At 50.2% G+C, this 20,660-nt stretch overlaps 3 protein-coding genes across 3 annotated transcripts; 2 read left to right on the top strand and 1 right to left on the bottom strand.

Moving 5' to 3' along the window:
* Nucleotides 1–581: 581 nt before the first annotated feature.
* Nucleotides 582–1,241, top strand: LAJ45_10270 (uncharacterized protein; the record flags this gene model as incomplete). Its single annotated transcript, XM_046119797.1, has 1 exon — nucleotides 582–1,241. One exon carries the CDS (start codon nucleotides 582–584, stop codon nucleotides 1,239–1,241), a length of 660 nt encoding a protein of 219 aa, XP_045966934.1.
* A 3,408-nt stretch (nucleotides 1,242–4,649) lies between these two features.
* Nucleotides 4,650–6,066, top strand: LAJ45_10269 (uncharacterized protein; the record flags this gene model as incomplete). Its single annotated transcript, XM_046119796.1, has 4 exons — nucleotides 4,650–5,175; nucleotides 5,269–5,603; nucleotides 5,708–5,794; nucleotides 5,845–6,066. The coding sequence occupies 4 exons, from the start codon at nucleotides 4,650–4,652 to the stop codon at nucleotides 6,064–6,066; spliced, it is 1,170 nt and encodes a 389-aa protein (XP_045966933.1).
* A 9,429-nt stretch (nucleotides 6,067–15,495) lies between these two features.
* Nucleotides 15,496–16,394, bottom strand: LAJ45_10268 (uncharacterized protein; the record flags this gene model as incomplete). Its single annotated transcript, XM_046119795.1, has 4 exons — nucleotides 15,496–15,516; nucleotides 15,583–15,687; nucleotides 15,746–16,048; nucleotides 16,140–16,394. The coding sequence occupies 4 exons, from the start codon at nucleotides 16,392–16,394 to the stop codon at nucleotides 15,496–15,498; spliced, it is 684 nt and encodes a 227-aa protein (XP_045966932.1).
* Nucleotides 16,395–20,660: the final 4,266 nt, after the last annotated feature.

Genomic DNA, 20,660 nt, shown 5'->3' with positions numbered 1-20,660 from the left:
AAGCCACATCTGCCTCGTGCTATGCCCTTTGTGGGCCGGTGACACTGCCTGCCTCTTCAGTACCTTATTTCAACGTATCGAGTCTATTCTTCTAAGATTATTTTCAAGAAAAAGTAGCTAATCCTGCACTATAGCTCGGAATTTAATTATAGACACCCGAGAGGAGTCTTGCTATGATGGGTATTTCGGGATATTATATAATACTCGCTTCACATGTAGTTAGTTTCGCGGGCCATACTCCACGGAGAACGCCCCCCCCCCCCCCAATGTCCTTACGTCACATGTCTGATGTGAGTATGCTCTTTTCACCACACAGCCATCGTCTCCTACGATGTACCCACCACAGCACCTTCCCTCGATCTAATGATCTTCGACAGTATTGACTACCACCTATGCGGCAAACCGCTCAGTTGGGAGATCTACCCCGGAGCGGATTCTATATCATCGCCAGATCCCAATAAACTGCTGTACGTACTCCTTCCCACCTCCCCGCCCCCCATAGATGCGGGGTACTACCATCTCACTAATATAACGATCGGAAAAGCCCTTCGTTTGCCCATCAGTACCTCAATCCTCACACCATGCTGGCGAAAGCCCGCAACTCTTTTAAAACCTCCCACCGCATGTTCACTATCCTCGCAGAAACGATCCACCACCTCCGCATCCTTCTCGCTATCATCCAGCGCCAACACTACGGCGAGGGTAGTATAATGATCATCGACTGGTACCCATACTCGCAAGTGAGATCGCTGTGCCACGAATTGCCCACCGCGCCCGAGTATCTCACAGGCATAGACCCTCCCCTTCCTTGCATCATCAGCGAAGACAAGGAACCCCTCGCGTCGATATGGATGCGTTGCATCGTTGTCGCCATCAGACACTTGGATGCACTTTTGACACAGGTGAAAGAGGAGTCGGACGAGATGTGCAAGATTTTGTGGGGAACGGTGCCAGCTGTGAGACTGTCGGTGGTGGAGAAGATACAGGTGCGGCTTGGGCGGCGGGGCGGTGGGTGGGCAGAGAGGGACGACTGGATGGAGGAGGTAGATGGGGGATTGGTGAGGCGTATGGGGCTGGTCAGGAAGTGGGAGAAGTGGAGGAGTCAGACGTTTCTGTGGCATATTCGAAGTCACTTGTGGCTGTTTGACAGGACATTGGATACGGTGGATGCAGAACGATGGCAGAGTGAGGCCGATTCGCTGGTGAGGAGACGCAGGGTATGGACTTACAAGGAGGTTTGATAGGTCCGATAGCAGTAACTGTATAAGGTGGAAGATAGGTTGACCGCGGGAAGGGAGGCGGACGCGGAAAGCGCGGGGGATGCAGAAAGGGAGAGGAGTTCTTGGGTTTTTTTTTTTTGGGGGGGGGGATCGGAAAATAGATAAGAATAATTACGTCCATAGCAGCATGATGTACAGACAGCATAATAATTTCAATGAGTATGGCACCGCATATCTCCCAGCTGGTGGTATCCACGCGAGACGAGCGGATCAACTTCATGCCATTCCGCGTTGTTATTATGATAGCCAGGTATTACCGGTGTCGACCCAGGGATGTAGTCTCGCTTGTCGTCTTGTCGTCCATCAATTGCAAGCCTACAATTGTATGTCTAGGAAGGTCAATTGAGCCAACGATGCAATCTGATCAGGGTTAGGGTTATTCAATACTTCAATTTCTTCGAACCGAGATATCCGCAAATACCGACGTCCAAGTTACATCCCTCCCCCACCCCCGCTGGCAACCATGTCTGAACCCACCAACTGGCCATCTCCTTAACTAACCCATATACCCCGAACTCACACCTGTTTATCCCTCTTCTACCGCTTCCATACCTCTCCTGCCACCAAACCGCTGCTGCACACCTGCCGGGGCGTCAGATGGACATTACGAACGCTGGTAGACGCTTCTCATATGCATCTGCATCCGAATAATTCGTCCCGGTGTTCTACCACTCATATCGTCGAACTCTCGATCTCTGCTCATCCGGACAGGTCACAGAGAGAAGAGGCACGCGCTCTTGCAATGTTTTTACAGTGCACAGTTCTTCGCCGGGCTTCCAACCTCGGAAGTAGAATCGGATATAACGCCCCATGAACCAACAGCATGGTGATGTTTCGCGCCTTCACCCCCGCAATTAACTCGCTGTTTCCATATTCTCTCTCCCGAGAACCAGCGACCATACCCTTCTAACGTAATCCCGGGGGCGTATATCTTTTTGGTCTTCATTCGTGGGCTTGTACTGGTAAGTACAGTTTTCTGGTGATACGGGAGTTCAAAGAGGTTATTCTCCATCCCCCAGTACTTCGGTACTTGACCTATAGCTATTGCTCACATCTCTGACAAACCGTGAGTCTAGGGGTTCGAGATCTAGCAGCTTGCTTCATATGATGAGTGTTTTCTTACCCTCCCGTACGATTTCCAACTGCAGTAACGCTTTCCATTTCATCCCTCCCATGTCACATATCCTGTGCAGCCCACCGAGATATTCTGCGAGGGTTTAGTTACATTCCCGTCTTCCCGAATAGAGGAGGAGATCGACAGTATTCCCATCCTCTTATTGGTACAGTACGATGCCAGTCGTAAGCGTCAGGAGCGGCGTCGCAACGCCGCGCGCACAACCCGATTTCCACAACCTTTTCACGGCGGGTTGGTACACAAGATATTAAATGTCAAATTATTGTTATTTATCTACTATTTAACAACTATACAAAAATTCTGCTCTCCAAATGATCAATTGTGGTTGCTGTGCTGGTACCCGTGATGGTTCGGGGGAGCGTTGCGACGCCGCGCCTGACGCTCACGACTGGCATCGTACTGTAGATTCATGCGGAAGGTTTGGATAGCATTATACTACGCTCACTTCTGCGCTACCGTATCGGCGACCCCTGACTGGAGCCTCATAGCCTTGGTGAGGTCAAGCGGTGACGAAGGTTGTTGCTGCAAACAGGACCGTCACAGAATGCGCCGCTAAAGCGGCGCGTTGTGGAGAGGTTGGGAGAATCTGTTTTTGCACATAGTATTTGGACTTGGTTAAGCATGTGCGTTAGTTCCAAGACCTATAATTACACTGCGGCAACCTGTTCAATCCAATCGGCATTACTCCTGCATCCAAAGATTCAGAGGCACAGTCCTCCCTAGACCTCGGATATTCAGACCTCGTCTTGAACAGCCTTGAAACTTACTAGGTATAGGACTATTAGAGGGAAAAAGGTCCCACACTTTATCTTCAACCCCTCGTACAAGTGTTTGCATGTTGACAAGACTTAAGTTACGTTGTGTTCTCTGACAACGCATGTATCTTGTCCCTTACTTAGTCTTCTACAGACCTATATATATGCTACAGCGTACTACAATTAACGCATATCATACCCGCCGCCATCTCCGCAACATTCTCTATCGAGCCTGTCCGCATCTGTTCGTCAGCACTGCGCCAGCGGCGTACACCAGTCCAATCGCCACACTCTCTATCCGCTAGTATCACACCATGGCAACTTCCACCTATCGAAAAGAACCAATCCCCCACATAATCAATTAACTGTTACAAGGATGGACCCGCGAGCAGGCGCCGGTTAATCTAAGACACCGGGGTTCTTGGTAGCGAACGGTTCTGCAAGATCCTTGCGATCACCTCAGCGCAGAAAAACAGCAATTTTCATGGGCGTGGTTTAGGCTGGGCGTGCAGCGTGTGGTACACTGTCGTGCCACCTCGCCTTGTCGCACACCCTGCATGATCCCCCGCCACAAAAGAGCCGCATCGCACCCACTTCTTCAGCACACCTTCGAAAAGAGCCGCACTTTATCGGAACCTCACCCCACCACAACCCTCTCCACCACGACTTTCTCCGCCACAATCCTCTCGACAAATCTCTCCATCACCATCCTCCATCCTACTCTTCACCCCCAGCAGCGCATGAGCTTACCCAACCGCACCCGCTGGGGAGCACCTTGAACACATGTATCTCACGCACGTCTAGAAGATACAGAAACAAGTTGATGAGATAGGGGTTATTTATAGATTTACCTACCTCCACAGTTCGCACGTCTATCGGGGATGAGCTTTGCCAGTGTGGAGTAGGTTTTGTCCGGGGGGGGGGGGCGGTACGGCTATTGTGCGTTGCAGAGAGTGGCGGGGGAGAGAGAGGAGACTGGAAAAAACTTGCAATGTCGGCGGCCTTTTAAGAGAAAACCTAGAGTGAATGGCTAACATCAAGAAGGTAGACGCCAGGGCAACCAATTAACCCCCGATTATAATGGGCTGATGAACATTTTCAGCACGTTACTTATGTGCAGATACAATGGCGCCTCTTGCCCACCTCTTTAGCAGGATGATTTATTCGGGAATGTAGGTTCATCTTAACCGCACCGCGCCTCTCGCTAATAATGGAGGGAGAGATGAGGGGCAGGGAAGGTATACACAGGGGTGCACTACCGACCTCTCCTTCCGCTACACCGACAATTCTACATAGTATCTCGCCGCACCCACGCCACACCCGGCGGAAAATGCACAATGCAAAAGAGAGCCTATCATCACAATAAGTATAGACTCTTTCCCCCTCATTGCTTCCCGTATTCCCATCACACAACAGCACAAACGCTACACTGCCGGTCCAGTAGAAGCTATACACTCTCTTAACAAGCCAAAAGCCAACATGAAGTCCGCCATCCTCCTCCTCGTCACCCTTCTCGCGCTGCTCCAGCTCACAGCCCTTGCCGGCGCCAGTATTGATTCCCGGGGCGTCCCCCGGCACGCGTCCGGTGTCTATCCCCGGGCCCGCCCCGCATCCATCCTCGCCCGGCGTGCGGCCCCAAAAGCCAGCGAGCCCAAAGCCAAAGCGACCAAGGCCAACGCAACCAAGGCCAAAGCATCCAAAGGCGAAGTGGCCCCAGCGAAGGCGAAAACCGGAAAGGGCGCCACAGCGGCCAAGAAGAAGACCACAAAAGGCGCTGCTGCGGCAAAAGGGAGCACCGGGGCTGCCTGTGCCTGGACCCCCGGCGCCAAGGGTCGCATCGGGAAGCGGGCTGACTGCCAGGCCGCCAATGACGGAGACACAGCCACAGGCACTTACACTTTGCTATGCGCGCAGAAATCGACTGGTGCAAAGAAAAGGCTGGGAAAGCGCGCTAAGTTTGAGACGTTGGGAAAGGAAGATTTCTTTACGTGTGGTGGAAAATCGCGTTTGTGCCCTTTCTCCCCCACACCCAGCCCACTCTTTGAACTATTGCACAACTAGGCTTAGCTCGACTCGACTGATAATCGATTTAACATAGTCAAATACCACGGCGCCGGTATCACGTCCGTCGCGCCCCAGGTGCTACAGTTATGGAAAACAGCGCAGCAAGAGCGGAAACAACGCCAAGCAGCGAAGAGTTCGAAAGGCTCCAAAAATAACGTCGCCTCGAAGCTCAAAACTAGTGCCGCCGAATACCCACGCCTCAACCATAACCAGAAAGTCTCAAGCAAAGACAAGGCCTCCACAAAGGAAAACCAGCTGGTGCCCGACAATGAACTGGAGGAGGTCGGTCTGTCAGACGCGGATCGCCAGGCAGGAATGTGGAATCTTGTTGAGTTTCCGATTTTGCGTAGCGGGGAGCTGTGGGTACATGTGAGTTATCCTGCGCCCTTTATGTCCCCTATGCACCCATCCCCAATTTAGCTGTAGTAGAGGAGGATGAATGAGGAAACGGTGCTGACATAAGGCGTATGCAGGATCCTGACGTCAAGGGGTCCCAGGGATCAGACCGCATGTTGCTGGCGGTCCCGAACGACAACTCAAAGGTCCTCGGGGTCTGGGTGGTAAGAGTCCCTTCCCAGTTCTCCGCGCTCCCGCTAACTGACGACACTAGGCAACACATAACAACGCGGCCGACGGCAAGACGATCACAGGCAACGATAAGGCTGACAGCGCTCACGAGATCGTGCCCTTCCGGAAGGCGCCGGAGAAGGTCGCGAGGCCGCAGGTGGTGCTAGGCGAAGGTGCGGGGAAGGGTGCGGATGGAATAAAGCGGGACCCAGTTTCGCCGTGGACGATCCCGAAGGCGGCGGGGGCGGGGGCAAAGAATACCTGAGGAGATGGTGTGGGTGTGGGCATGGGTATTGGATAAATGAGAGTGATAGAGCACAAACACATACTAGAGACGTTATTTAACTGCGATGGGGAAAGGTGTTTTTTATTGCTCCTGTGCACTCACCCACTTCTGGAAGACGGGCAATGCGCCGTCAAACAGTAACCAGAAGGGTATACCCACCCGTGACCTCTCACTTTGCAAGACAGCCATACCCAGACCCATCCGCCCCTGGATTGTTAGCTTCCCCATCAACACCGACCAAGGAAACAAGTGAGAACATGCAGACCCCGATCCCCCGGAAGTCTTCCTTCCTGTCCGTTTGCATGAGCAAACATCAATCAACCATCAACTAGCGAATAGTGGCGTCAATCCCAGTCCCATTTGCAGAGAGGGATGTGCCCCATCACCGCAATCTAGCGAGCGACCTCTGTCCTCTAAAACAAAATAGAGATAAGGGTCAGGAAATCTTATGCAAACCTTTATGCAATTACTGCTTTTATGTTCGGAAGTAGGCGTGCTGCGGGGGGACCTTAAGCCGGGGGGGTGTAGTGGTAGTAAAATATGAAGAGAAGGCGTTCTTGGTGGTGCGGCTATCGAAACGCTTGGGTAAACGTCTCACTATTGGCTACGGGTGATTACAAATTACAATACAGCGTCCCGTCGGCCGCGGTGGATTAACCTGGTTATATATCCAGACTTCCAGAACTCTTTTCTTTTTTTTCTCCGGCGGATTTACGGAGGTGCCGATCCCTCCGACCATCCCCGCACTTTCTCCATTCTGATTCCCCTTACTCGCCACAACTAGAGCTGCTTACCATCTCTGTAAGCTATCTTCTACCACTAATACACATAAAAACTAGTTAGGGAGTAGAGTTTATCGTTTGGGGGCATCGGAGCTTCAGGCGGCAGTGGTTTGTACAGATTTGGCGGTCTGCTCTGTGTCTATTCACCGCCGTCGCAGGAGACAAAACCCCCCACTCCCCCTTTCAAAATCAGTGATGGTTCGAAACATGCTTTCAGGCTTGATAGTTGGATCCCCGGACTGAGTTGTTGTTGTACGGACTTCTTTTTATATCATTGGCAGGAGCTATTCTCCTGGGGGTATATAAGGCTCTGGCATGATGTGATCAGACTGTCAGGGTTTGTCTCAGAGGGAAGTGAGTATGATTTTCCTATGCTATATGAACGGACAGCGAGCTACGGCAAATGTGACAATTAGGAGAAAATAATAGTGAGTGCAACAGGAACAGTCAAAATAACCCTAAAGTGAATGTGAGTACAACTAGAACAGTGAAAATAACTCGAAAGTGAAAATGAACACAATAATATCGGTACTTTGAGTTCACCTTGTTCAGTGTGTACTGTTACAAATTGTTCTCGTAGGGGATTGAGTAGGGAGACAAATTCTTCAGGGGTAATCACACATTCCACCTCATTTGAATACCCATGGAAAGCAAGACATTCGGTATGCAGAAGGGGGTATAACGACTAATGCTATCTTTTATTATGGGCCACGGAGTCAGTTCTCAACCAATAGTAACAAAATAGATAGCTTATATGTATTGAAAGAAATTGCCAGCAAGTAACCATCGGTAGGAGTAGAATCGATCATTTCTTTGTACCGTTGTTGTAAATATCAACAATTGTACCTTGTACTGTATTTGAAATTCGAAGCAATCAGATATCGACATCTTGGTTCAGTATAGGATTTGTAAATAAATCCTTCACTTCGGATGTTTTAATACAACTATGGAATGCAGTGTCAGTATTGTTTTGTTTTGATTCAATAGCGTTTATGCCATTGGCTATTGTGCAAATATTGCATGCGTGAGCTGTAGAGAAAGTATGTAGGAGAAGTGAAGTAATTGATCGTGTTAATTGTTCTAGCTAAGGGGGGAATGCCCTGTATTTATACTTATGAAAGGTAGTACAAAAGAAATACAATGAGTCATAGACGTGTGAGTAATAGAATGACTAATAAGAAAGTGGGTCATACGCCGATGACAAATAGTATGATAAAATGATGAGAATCTTCTAGAACTATGAAATGCGCCGAGCGCCCTATTTCAAGACTTCCCCTCGTGAGCCACAGTGAATAGTAGAAGAAAATAAAACATGTTTGCCCTTATCCAATCCCTTTGTAAGTAAATCCGCCACGTTCTCGTTCGTAAAAATATATTCCAGTTCAAATAATTCATCCTCAAACCGTTCCCAAGCAAAATGAAAATGTACGTCAATATGTTTAAACTTTTTATGAAAAACAGGATTTTTAACCAAAGAGAGAGAGCCGTTATTGTCGCCTCGAAGAATAAAAGAGAGATTCGGTTTTCGTTCCAGCTCGTGGATTGCATTCCTTAACCAAATCAGTTGTCGACTTGTGTCCGAAAGGGCCATGTATTCCGCTTCAGTTGTAGAAGTGGCGACGGATCGTTGCTTATAGGAACGCCAGGAGATGAGAGCTTCTCCTAGCATGAAGCAGTGGCCAGTGAATGAGCGGCGATCGTCGATGTCGGAAGCATAGCTTGCGTCGCTATAGCCGATGAGTGCAGTTGGTCCCGTTTTGGCGTAAAAGAGTGACTAATCGAGGGTTCCCTTGAGGTAGCGGAGGACGCGATGGACTGCAGCTAGATGAGCCCTGGTGGGACAGGAGGAAACTTGCGAGAGCATGGTGACGGTGTAGACGAGGTCGGGTCTAGTACCGATTACTGCGTACATGAGTGAACCGATTATCGACTGATAAATTGTTGGATCGTCGATTTTTTCAGTTTCCGTTCCTTTTTGGAGGTGGACGTTGTTGTCGATAGGTGTTGCCACAGGTCTGGATTCGTCAAAACCGTATTTGATAAGTACACGCTTGAGATAGGCTTCCTGTTATAGGATGATGCCAGTCTTAGTGTGGATCAAGTGGATTCCGAGTGCCCAGTTGGCTGTGCCAGTTTCCGTCATTTTGAATTCAGAGTGGAGTAGGAGGCTGACGCGGTTTTTACGTTCAACGGACCAGTAGAAAATGAGGATGTCGTCCACATAGATTGCGATGACAACTTCCCCTGTTTTGTGTATGAAGACATAAGGGTCGAAGTCTGCTTTTCTGAATCCTATTTTGATTAGCGCTTTTGAGAGGCGGGCATACCATTCCCTTGAGGATTTTTTGAGACCGTAGATGCATTTGATTAGTCTGCATGCTTTGCCGGGGGTAGGGTATCCTGGAGGAGATTTCATGTAGATTTCTTCCTTGAGTTCGCCGTATAGGAATGCGCTTGTGACGTCCATCTGATCGCATTGGCCACCGGTTTGAAGGCAGCGAGCGAGGAGTAGTCTGATGGATTCGTATCGGGTGACAGGGGCATAGGTTTGATCGAAATCTTGACCAGGAACCTGTGAGAAACCTTTTGCGACTCATCGGGCTTTGTACCGTATGGGGTTGCCATCGGGCCCGAGTTTGGTTTTGTATACCCATTTGCAGTCGACCAGTTTGCGGTGATCCGGTGTGTTGACCAGATTCCATGTGTTATTCCTTGCGAGTGAGTCGAGTTCAACTTTCATAGCTTTTTGCCATTTTTCGGAGTCAGGACTCTCGATCGCTTGGTGATAGTTTGTTGGTTCTGTTAGGGTAGTGTCATGCTGAATGTTGTATCCGTATCTGACCGGAGCTTTTCGTTCACGTGCTGGGTTACGTCTCGGTTGATCAGTATCTGTTTCATTATCATCATGCGGGGTACGTTCAGTGGCGGGCCTCGTATAGCCGGCCCCCACTATACTTGCGTGGTCTTCCGAATTAGTTTCGGAGAAATGTTCCATGGTTTCGTGCATTATCTGTTGGTTGATAATGTCGTCGTCACTTAGGTCGTCGTCGTATATCCTATTTGGTTTTGGTGTTGTCGGACGTGAGGGTGGTTCTTGTTTGATCTCGATTTGTTTTGGTTTAGGGGGTCTATCGTTTTTTGTTTTGACTTCGATTTCTTCCCCTACGGATGTACCTTTAAACCTAAAATGACAAGAGAGAACTACTTTCCTTTGTGATGGTATGTGGACGCGACAGATTTTTTCTGAGTCTCCGTATCCGCAGAATTGTCCCGTTATAGCCCTTGTATCCAGTTTTGTTCCTGCTGGTCATGCTTCTACGGGTATGTGTATGAACATGTTTTCACCGAAGGATCGGAGGTGCCTAATAAAGGGTTTCTTGCCGGTAAGTGCTTCGTATGGTGTCATGTGGGGGAGGGATTTGTGCGGGAGTCTATTTTTGACGTGTACCATGGTGTTGATCGCTTCTGCCCATAGGTTTTTTGGGAGGTTGTGGTCGAGCAAGGCGGATCGTGCCATTGTTGCTATAGTCCTGTTGAAGCGTTCTGCTGTTCCATTTGACTCGTGAGAGTAAGGTACACTGAATTCGTGCTTTATGCCTTTGGAGGCAAAAAATCGTTGAAGGTCATTGGAGATGTATTCGCCACCATTGTCGCTTCGAAACCGTTTAACCGTTTTGTCCAATTGATTTTCCATGTATGCGATATATCGTTCTGTGGCAGCTGCTGCATCTGATTTCTTTTTAAGGAAATAGAGGTGAGCGTACCTGGAATAATCATCGATGAAGGTGATATAGTAACTGAAACCGCCCAGAGAAGGAGTCGAGAACTTGCCGCTCAGATCTGAGTGTATTAGTTCCAGTGGTTGTTTAGATTGTGGTTCGGTGAGGGGAGCGAGGTGAGACTTGGTTGATTTAGCAAGTTCACATGTGTTGCATGTTTCCATGTGACCAGATGTGGGGAGTGACTTGGGGTCGACAACCATGGTGCGAAGCCGTGAGAGCGAGTAAGCGGGGAGATGTCCGAGCCGTTGGTGCCAGTCATAGAAGCTGGTGGCGGCAGAGAGGTGTGCGCAGGGTTCCTTGGTTTCGAGATTGTAAAGACCAGTACTATTTGCGTTATCAATCCCGATGATTTCCTTGCTGTTCGGTTTTTAGATGGTAAAGCCGTTTTCCGTCCCAGTTGTTTTGAATCCCTTTTTAGCGATTCAAGACCAAGACATCAGGTTGGTGTTGCGTAATTCGGGGATCAAGAATACGTTCTGCAGAGTGATCAGGCCATGTGATCCGTTGATGGTGACGTTGCCTATTCCGGTGATCTGGAGCTTGCGACCTCCTCCAACAGTAACTGTTCCATTGTGGGGAGTGGGGTCGGTAACCAGCGTCCCGGTCATGTGGTTGGTTGCACCAGGGTCGAAGAACCATGCCTTGTTATCGGAAGTGGAAGGTCCTGCAATGAAGCCGAAGTAGTCTTCCATGGTAATGTCCGAAGTGTCATCTGAGAAGGTGGTGAGGTCGAAGTCAACCGACATTGTGAATACATCAGTTTCTTCGAGTGCGGGAAGGCCAGAAAGATCGGGGATCCAAGAGAGGTCAAGTTTTGTGTGAAATGCAGTACCAGACACGACGTTGAGATTGCCAGATGCAGCGGACTTCTCCTTATCTCTGAAAGGTTTGAGTTTCCGGCAGTTTTTGTTCGTGTGGCCTTTTGGATATTCTCCATTCTTGGTGCAACAGGTGCATGTGACGTCCCGATTTCCTGTTTCGTTGTTACGTGGCCTCCTGACTCTGTTTTTGTTTCCGTGTCCTGGGTTTCCTCGCCTAATTATGTAGGCTTCTCCAGCCGCCTGTCCATCATTGTTGCGCCGTGAGTCCAGATCCAACAGCTTTTCATAGACGTCATCGAAAGTGACGTTGGGCTTGGTTTGCAGGTTGTCAACGACTGATTCGAGGGATTCGTGCCGGAGTGAGAGGAGTAGGAAGGATGCCTTCGCTTCTGAAACAGACGCGAGCTGGTGGAGGTGGTAACCGAGTGGGTCTTCGGTCTTGTCCGTAGTGTTGCTAGTTCTAGTGAGGAGGGATGACCAAAGAGTGTTGAACTGGGTTAGATGTTCCTTGATACCCTTGTCGGGTGTGTACTGTAGGGTGACGATGTTAGCGAGGAGCGAGTGGAGGGAGGCGACGGTTTTCCGATCGAATCTGTCCTCGAGTTGAGTCCAGAGGTGATGAGCGGTGTCGGCCGGTGTCAGCGTGAGAATAACTTCGAATTCGATATTAGATTGAAGGAATACAACCGTAAGGTTGTGCTTTTTGTCCCAGTCGCTGATTTCTTCGGCGTTGTCGGAGGTTTCTTCTTCGTCTTCTTCAGCCTCAGCAGCGCTTCCTGATGCTTGTTGTGCTGTGGTAGGTACAGTAGTGGTGGTGGTTGTCAACACGGGACGCTTGCTCGAACCATTGACCAAGTTCCACAGATCGTGAACTTTCAGCATGCGGGTAGCAAGGTCCCTCCATACAGTGTAATGGCCTTAACCATCCAGCTTGCATGGGAGTGTGGGAATTTTGATGCTTCTCTCAGAAATGATTGAAAGTGAAACGAGAAAGTGTACTTTGTGGAAAAAATGGTGAAGAGTGTATAAGCGTGAGTGTTCTCCGGGCTCATAACCTAGAGAAAGTATGTAGGAGAAGTGAAGTAATTGATCGTGTTAATTGTTCTAGCTAAGGGGGGAATGCCCTGTATTTATACTTATGAAAGGTAGTACAAAAGAAATACAATGAGTCATAGACGTGTGAGTAATAGAATGACTAATAAGAAAGTGGGTCATACGCCGATGACAAATACTATGATAATATGATGAGAATCTTCCAGAACTATGAAATGTGCCGAGCGCCCTATTTAAAGAAGCTGAGGGTCATTTTCAAAGTTGTGCAATTCCTATGTATCGGTTACTAACTTATGAAGATTTACAATTCCGGTTAGTTTATAGAGTTCAAAGAGCTTATGAGAATACGAGTCGCGACAGACAAATAAAATTGATTGAAGGCGGCGGAAAACTCAATTGTTGCAAAGATATGATATAGAGAACCGTGATTTAGAAATTATTTCAATACATATTTTCATATTATGGAATGACTTTGTTTCTTGCAGCTTCCAATTTAGCATAGAAGTTTTTTTAAAAAAAGAACTTTGCAATTACAGCGGACTATTATATGCTGGTAAAGAAATATACCTATTTTAGCAAAATGTTGGGTTATTTTGTTTAAATGATAAGCCGAGGTTATGAGAGTTGATAATTTTAGGTAACTGTGATGCTCGCACAGTACGTAAAATCGTCCACATTAGGTAAATGTACAGGGAAGGTCACGCTTGTTGATAGTAAGGAAAAGTTCACGAAAAATCGTGAAGAAATGTGTTATCCTGATACATTTATTGAGGACTCGACAATGTTATGAATCCACTAATGCATTCGCGAGCTGTTTTTCTATGTGAAATGCATCAATTCCTGCTTTTCCTGTCGTGGTAGAGCCAGCTCAGGCTATTGTCACGGATTAGCTCAACACCCACTAGTAGTACCCAATACGCCTGCCAGAACCGCTCCTCCACTGCCATTACCAAAGGTTAATTCTACTCAGTGTAGAGAAGATACTTTTTACAGGTGTCCAGCACTCTCCTGTCGGTATATATCTTCCACATCCCCTTCTGAATAAAAAAAAACCCCAACCTCCGGTCGAGTGAGATCTCATGACACTCACTCCCGTTCAACCCACCAACTCCCACAGTTTCTCCATAGCCGGCACCTTTTATTCTCTATCCGGGTACACGGTACTGTCAAATCTTTTCTTTGCGTCCCTTCCGCTCACGACCCCTTTCATTGTCGAGTGATATCCTATGACCGAATTCACCCGTTTCTTTCAAAGTATATTTTACTACCGACCCTAGTCTCAACGGCTCACCGGGCTAAATTAAGCTCGCCAGGATAAATCAAAAAGCATAGGAAATAGCGTTTAATTAACTCGAGCCCCAATCTTTTTTTGACGGGGTATGCCCACTACGAAGCCTACCCCACCCACTGCATTTCCCACCAAATCAATTACCTCCTTCGTATCCAGAGGACGTCAACCGAAACCAAATCATTGAGCCATTGACATACCCACGAGTTTGATGCATCCACAACCAGCGGATTCCTCTACCGTCACAGGACAGGACACAACCCCCAAGATCGAGAGCCTTTTGATGGATACATTTCTCAAACACCTTCCCCGATACGTTTCCCGATGCTCCCCCAACAGCTTTGTTGGCACCTTCCTTGCTGTTCCCCGCGCACACCGTTCTCTGTCTTTCTCGCCGATGTTCCCGGCGCTTTTGCCTGTGATTAATGGACACACCAACCTTCCCAGGACCCGGGTTTGTGGGGGGGGGGGGGGGGGGGGGCAGGGAGGGAGGGTATTGAGAAAAGAAGGAATCACCTTGACGCAACCGGGGGATCATGAGCATTCCAGCAAAGGCGCCAGAAAACGCATCAATAAATGCATTGTGATCAAAGGTTTCGGGAAAGACATCGAAAAGCGAGTCCACACCGATCTCGGGCGGTGAGAAGAAAAGCTGTTTGAGTAGGATAGACCCCGAAATGTGCAAGGAAACTGCATGTGTCGCGATCGGGGAGGCTGTAGAGCGAATGCAGGCCTGACTGAGTATGTAGTTGGGTGGTGGCGGGTCTCGGTTGTGCGCGTATGTTTTGTGTTTTGTGTTTTTGATGTGTTGGGGCTTGGTGTGGCGCGCACCGCCGAGCGGGCGGGTATCTGCCGCAACACTGCAACAATCAACCCGCCCAGCCCTGGCGCTCTCCGAGTTGGCTCCGTCAGCACCTTTGCACGGTATACACTAAAGAGATCTCGAGAGGGGTGCATATATATCCAGAAGTAAGCTGCACGACAACATAAGCAACAGCCAAGCCAAGGATCCAACCCCGCATACACACGCGGAGTCTTTCGATGTTGCATGATTCACATTCACCGCGCAAGTAGCGTAAGTACATGTAAGTATATTCCCAATCCCGAGAGCTCCTTTTGGGTCTGCGTTCGGAGCGAAACGACGAATTACTTTCTTGATTTAATATTTTTAACCAACCACCAACGCGTACGGCGGGTGAGGTCCTAGCGTATAACCTGAGAGCTAGATGCTTATACAACAGTAGTACAGCTCGCAGCTTACCCTTCACATCTCCCCCCGAGCATGCATCCTCCACGGGCCTAGGCAATAATACAACAGTACACACACCTACCACAACTGGCTGTTACTCCACCATCCGCCCGAAGCCCCTCAAAATGCCCAATGCCCAATAACCAATAACCAAAAAAACCAAAAAAAAACCAAACCATGACAAAACGACCAAAGAAACATAACGCCATATCAGTCTTGCGCCAATACTCCCATCTCCATGCCATACCACACCATGCCATGCACAAATTGTCACGTTATAAATACCAAAATGTTTGTATCAACTATCAAAGTTCCCATCAGGGTTAGGGTTCTTCTCGCCCAGCGCCCTCCCCCACCACATACCACCACCAAAATACGAAAGAGCCCGCAATTCCACCCCGCATCAGAGAGAGAGAGACTCGTCCGCCGGGTGTTAGCCGCGGTATGTCTTGAGCTACAGCCAGGCATCAGCATTCTCACTAGCTTAACATGGAAAAGGGACGCAAGAAGCAGAACCCACCGTCTCCTCCACCGCCCTCCCACACTCCGGCACCGGACACACCGCCTGCCGTCTCTTCCCCGCACCCGCACCCTTCCCACCAACCTTCTCAACCAACACACACCCCTACCCCCACACCTTCGTCAGCACATTCCCCCACTCCCCCACAGACAGAAAAACTCACCGAACACAACACCAAATGCCCACACGGCCTCAACACCACATCCGCCACCCGCGCATAACAAACCACACACGCGCCCACCCCCACCGCGCCCACCCTCGCACCCCCACACCCCAGCACCACGAGCGCCGTAAGCGCCGCATCCACCCCCGCCCACACCCTCTCCCCATCGCCGCCCCCAGCTCCCCCGCCAGCCGCTCCAGCAGCTGCGCCGTCCCCAGCAGCGTCACCACCTGTGCCGCCTGCGGCTCGTCCCCCCCTCCTCGGGCTCTGACCCAGCAAAAGAGAGAAGATGGTCAACGCTCTCTAAGCGGGCCTCGCGCTCGCGCATGAATGCTGCGCGGATGATGCTGTGGCGTGTCTCTTCCTCGGCCTGCTCGCGGGTGATGATCATTACGTCCTGCTGCTGTGTGTGTTCGGCGCGGCGTGGGTGTGAGTGTGGGCGCGGGGGTGGGGCAGGGGAAGGGGGGTCCCAGGAGGGCCACCAGGGCGTGTCGGTTCCTGTTGGGCCGGTCGGGGACGGTGGGGTGGGGGGGCGCGCGGGGACGGGGACGGGGTCGGGGTCGTTCCATGTCCAGATGGTGCTGTCGGGTAGTGGGTGGCGGAGCGTGAGGGCTTCGAGGTCGGTGGGGGTCAGGAGGTTGTAGGGCATTCTTGGTTTTGTTTCTTTGTGGGGGAGGGCTGCGGGGGGGCGTAGTGAGGTGAGTGTGGTTAGGTGAGGTTAGGTGTGTGGGGTGTCGTGCGCAGTGGGTCACGTGTGGGCGGTGCCAAGGCTAGGCAGCAGCGGGGGAGGCTTGGCAACGGATGTGCAGTGCGGGAGTGACGCCACGTACTGCGGCTGTGGGGTAGATCCTTGGCGGGAATCGGTCAGAGACATGACGCGATACGGACTCTGGATATCATCGGTCTGATAGCTATCAGATCAATATCGTAGAGTAGAATATGTGTGAGACATCAGGACCAGAGAGACTCTGCTACATCTCGGGTTGACATGTGTGCAGCTTTTGTACGTGACACGTTCGAGACACAGTCCAGGTACTCGGGCGGGATACATGCATTGCTGGCCTGAGTGCTAGGGCCAGACACATCAGCAGGGACACAGTAAAGTTGTTACAGGAACTACGGAAGCACTGTTCTACAGGCTTAGGACAGTGAGAAATACGAGTGACGGGTTGTGATGCAAGGCCGGTCGGGTAACGGAAGGGCAAGCATAGAAAGGTATCGGGTAGTGTGGGGGCACGCGGTGTCACCACGCTAGGCCATACTATTATGACGGCACGCTTACTGTTGGGTGTCTCACCCAAAATAGAATAGTAAGCGGGGCTTACGGCTGTAGGCTGTTCTACTTAGAGAAGTAGGTCTAGGATAATAGTATGGTACAACCCGATGACTGGCAATTGCAAGGTTCATGGTTACGTGTCGGAATTAGAATGGAGGACGGGACTATGCGGGGGCGCTTTTCTATCTGGGTTATCTTCGGGAGCGTTATCTTATTCTATTATCGTTGTATCAGTTAGTATTAGAAAGCGGGCCTTGGCATAGGTTCCAACATGTATAAATAGGGCTTGATTCTGCGAAGACTTGAGGGTATCATCAACCATCAAGTCAAGGGAATCCGGTTTACAATATCATCAGTTTAAACGCTACAGAATTATCGCTTAGCACTGGCCATTTCCCCAAACACTATATTGTACCTTATCCCTAGCTTTTACTCTTTACCTATCGCATACACTACCAGAAGTCTCGATAAGACAGCTACTCGCTTAAACCAATACTCTGAGTATTTTGCTTAGTGGCGGATAGTCACCGTGCTCTCAGTAGAAGAATAAGCGCTTAGTCTATTAGAAAGACCAAAGTACTATATGCACCCCCGAGCAGCAACCGCAGCCATCAATAACTACCTTTGCGCTACATCCTTCATCGTTCGAAGAGGAAGCGCCGAACATCTATACTGCGGATACCTTCACTACTCAGGTTTCTTCGCGGAAGCAGGAACTACCACTACTTTCGAAGAACACGACCCCGAAATCCTCAACTACCCAGAACTCTTCCCGATCAAGATCACTCTCTCCCAACGATCTTTCGGACTTGCCCACCCGGCCCCCTGGTTCATTGCTCAACCCTGGTGCATAAGGCAACCACAGCTCAAACTCGAGCAACTTAGCAATGTCAAGGGCTCATCAGCAACGGTCGGAGGAAGACTACAACATGGAGAGTTCAATCGCCTTGAGAGATCGAGGTATATTAGAAACCCAGGCGAAGAGGCGCCACAGGAAAGAGAGAGATGTGCCGATAGGCTCCCTCTTCACATCGACGAGGCAGGAAGAATCCTATGGGCAGGCGAGGAGGCGGCAGGTAGACCACCGGGAGTTCTCCCCATACGTCACCCCAATCAGAGAGAGATCCTCTACTCAGAGGCCCTCGGTGCTTCGGGTAATGGACGACGACGAGGATACCAACATGGACGTAGAGGAACGGCGGGTGGAGAACCCTTTTGGCGACCTTATTGGGCAAGAAGTCCAGCGACAAGGGGCCCCCGTGGTACAACAGCTCAGCCGCGGGATCGAGGAACTCAGCATGCACGTGCGGAATATCCCCATACTCAGGGAACTCACCCGGCAACAGCAGGAGTATACCAACAAGATCGTCGAGGACCTCCACGCCAAGTTCGCTGGGGACAGAGCCGAGCGCGACAATCAGCTCAACCAGGTCATGGCTCAACTGCGGGCGGAATCCACCGCCGCTACCAGCAACCTCGGTCAGGTTCTTGGGCAGATCGTCGAAGCAACTAGGGCGCATCAGGAAAGGCAGGAACGACAGGATCAGCACATAAACGCGTTGACCAACTTCGTCCAGCAACTCCCAAAGGATGGCCCAGTGCAGATACCCGCGGAGGTTATGGCTGCCCTCGAGAGGATGGAACGGGACAGACAAGCTGCGATGGAAGACCAGTTCGCAGGTACGAAAAAGAACCTGGAGGAGATAATTGAGCAGATGCGGGTAGCAGCCAATAGAACGGCAACAGCCCCGAAGGCTCAGGAGGCGGAGGCGTAGTACCCCCCCAACCCCCTCAGAACCCCCTAGGAATTCCGGAGAGAGACCGGAAGGATCAGGGAACCAACCCCCCGTACCCCCTCGCTCCGAAGCAAGAAGCCAGCAAAGTGAGCAAGGAGGCAGGGGAGGCGATGGCAATAACGGCAACGGCGGAAACCGCGCAAAACCACGAGACCCATCCCCCTCAGACTCATCCAGCTCCTCCGATTCAGAGGACGATCGCCGAGCACGCGAACGAAGACAGAGAAAACGGGAGGAGCGAAGACGCCGTAACAGGCAGCAAGAGGTAGACCTCATGCACCCCCCTCGCGCCACCCTGGGAGATACGCCAAAACAGGCAAAAATCCCCTTCTCCGGAAAAGCCGACGAAGACGTACGACACTGGATCGACCAAATGGAAGTCTCAATTGAACTTCAGAGGAAAGTCCGGTGGGACGACCAAACTAAGATCCTGTGGGCATCCCTCGAACTTACCGGGAGTGCGGCAAAATTCTGGCAAAACTTCGTGGAGCGACTATCGGTACACCCCCAGCATCGGAACATGGGAGAATTTCAAAAACGAATTACGGATTCAGTACGGCAATCAAACAAGTCAAGAACAAGCCAAACAGAAGATGGATAAGATCCGTCAAACTGGCATGATCGATGACTACATCAATGAGATGCAGAATCTGGAATGGGACGCGAAGGTCGGACCCATCGTAATGAAATCCATGATCCTAACAGGAATAAACTCCTCGCTGGAACAACGCCTCTCGAATGCGATCGAGGAACCAGAAGATTTCGCGGAATGGCTAGCCTGGGTTAGGAAGGTCGGACGCAAGGATCACGAGGTGAAGGCCCGGAAAGAGATCTTACGTGGCAAGGATGTCGTGAAACCTCGTGAGGAAAAATCGGAACGGCGAAAATCGCGCAACCCCGCACCTCGGAAACTTTTTCCGCGCCAGCACACAACTCCAAGGCCTCGGATGACTTAGGTGTCACCAAGGACGAAAAGGAGAAGTGGCAAAAGGAAGGAAAGTGTTTCCGTTGTGGTAGAGATAACCACTTCGCGAAAGATTGCGTGGCGACGAGTAAGGTCAGGTTAACCGACCTGAAGAGGAAACGGTATCCTTCCGGAGGAAAGGACCACGGAAGGGAGGGTGAAAAGAAGCGGAAATTGGGCCCCCAGAATGAGGCATTTAGGTCAAGGATTACAACTTTGGAGGATCAAAATTGATTGGGTATTTCTATTTTTCGTATCTCATGTTGCGATTACGGTTTCTTTTACCTTTGGGTATGAAACAAGGTTATGTTTACGTTATTTTTATGGTTGGCGAGATTTTCTATATTTGTTTCGTTATACGCGCGGAAATTCAATTTTCTTTACACACACTCTGAGGATGGGGTTACACCCCGAAACGCCTGGTGCGTAAGTGTTCTACCATGATCTTCATCAAACACTCGAACTCTCTATATAAACCCCCTTACCCCGCGCTCAACAAGGAAAACCATCGAAAACCACACCCAGAACCAATACAAAACCTTTATCAAACCAACATACAAACATGTCTTCCAACACACAAGAAACCCGCCTCGAGATCGAGATCTCTTGGATCACCCCCGCACTAGTACAACATGTCGCAACATCAACGCACTCTGGACAGTGGACAGAGGACTGGATCATGTCCTGGGACTGTATCCCCGCCGAATCCACTCAACCTCGCCAAAGCCTCTCATCATCAGACAGGCCGACGTACCCCTATGCCCAATTCGGCACTCACATCACTCAACCCTTACCCTCCGCATCGGCAACCATCTAGACAGGGCTATCACCTGTGAGTTGGCTAGTTCGCAGGAGGACCTCGTCATAACACACGAGGCT

The sequence above is a fragment of the Morchella importuna genome (genome assembly GCF_003444635.1).
Source record: "Morchella importuna strain M04M26 chromosome Unknown Morimp01GS044, whole genome shotgun sequence".
NCBI lineage: Eukaryota > Fungi > Ascomycota > Pezizomycetes > Pezizales > Morchellaceae > Morchella > Morchella importuna.
The sequence above is the reverse complement of the archived record's forward strand: the minus strand, read 5'-3'. Positions and strand labels throughout refer to the sequence as shown.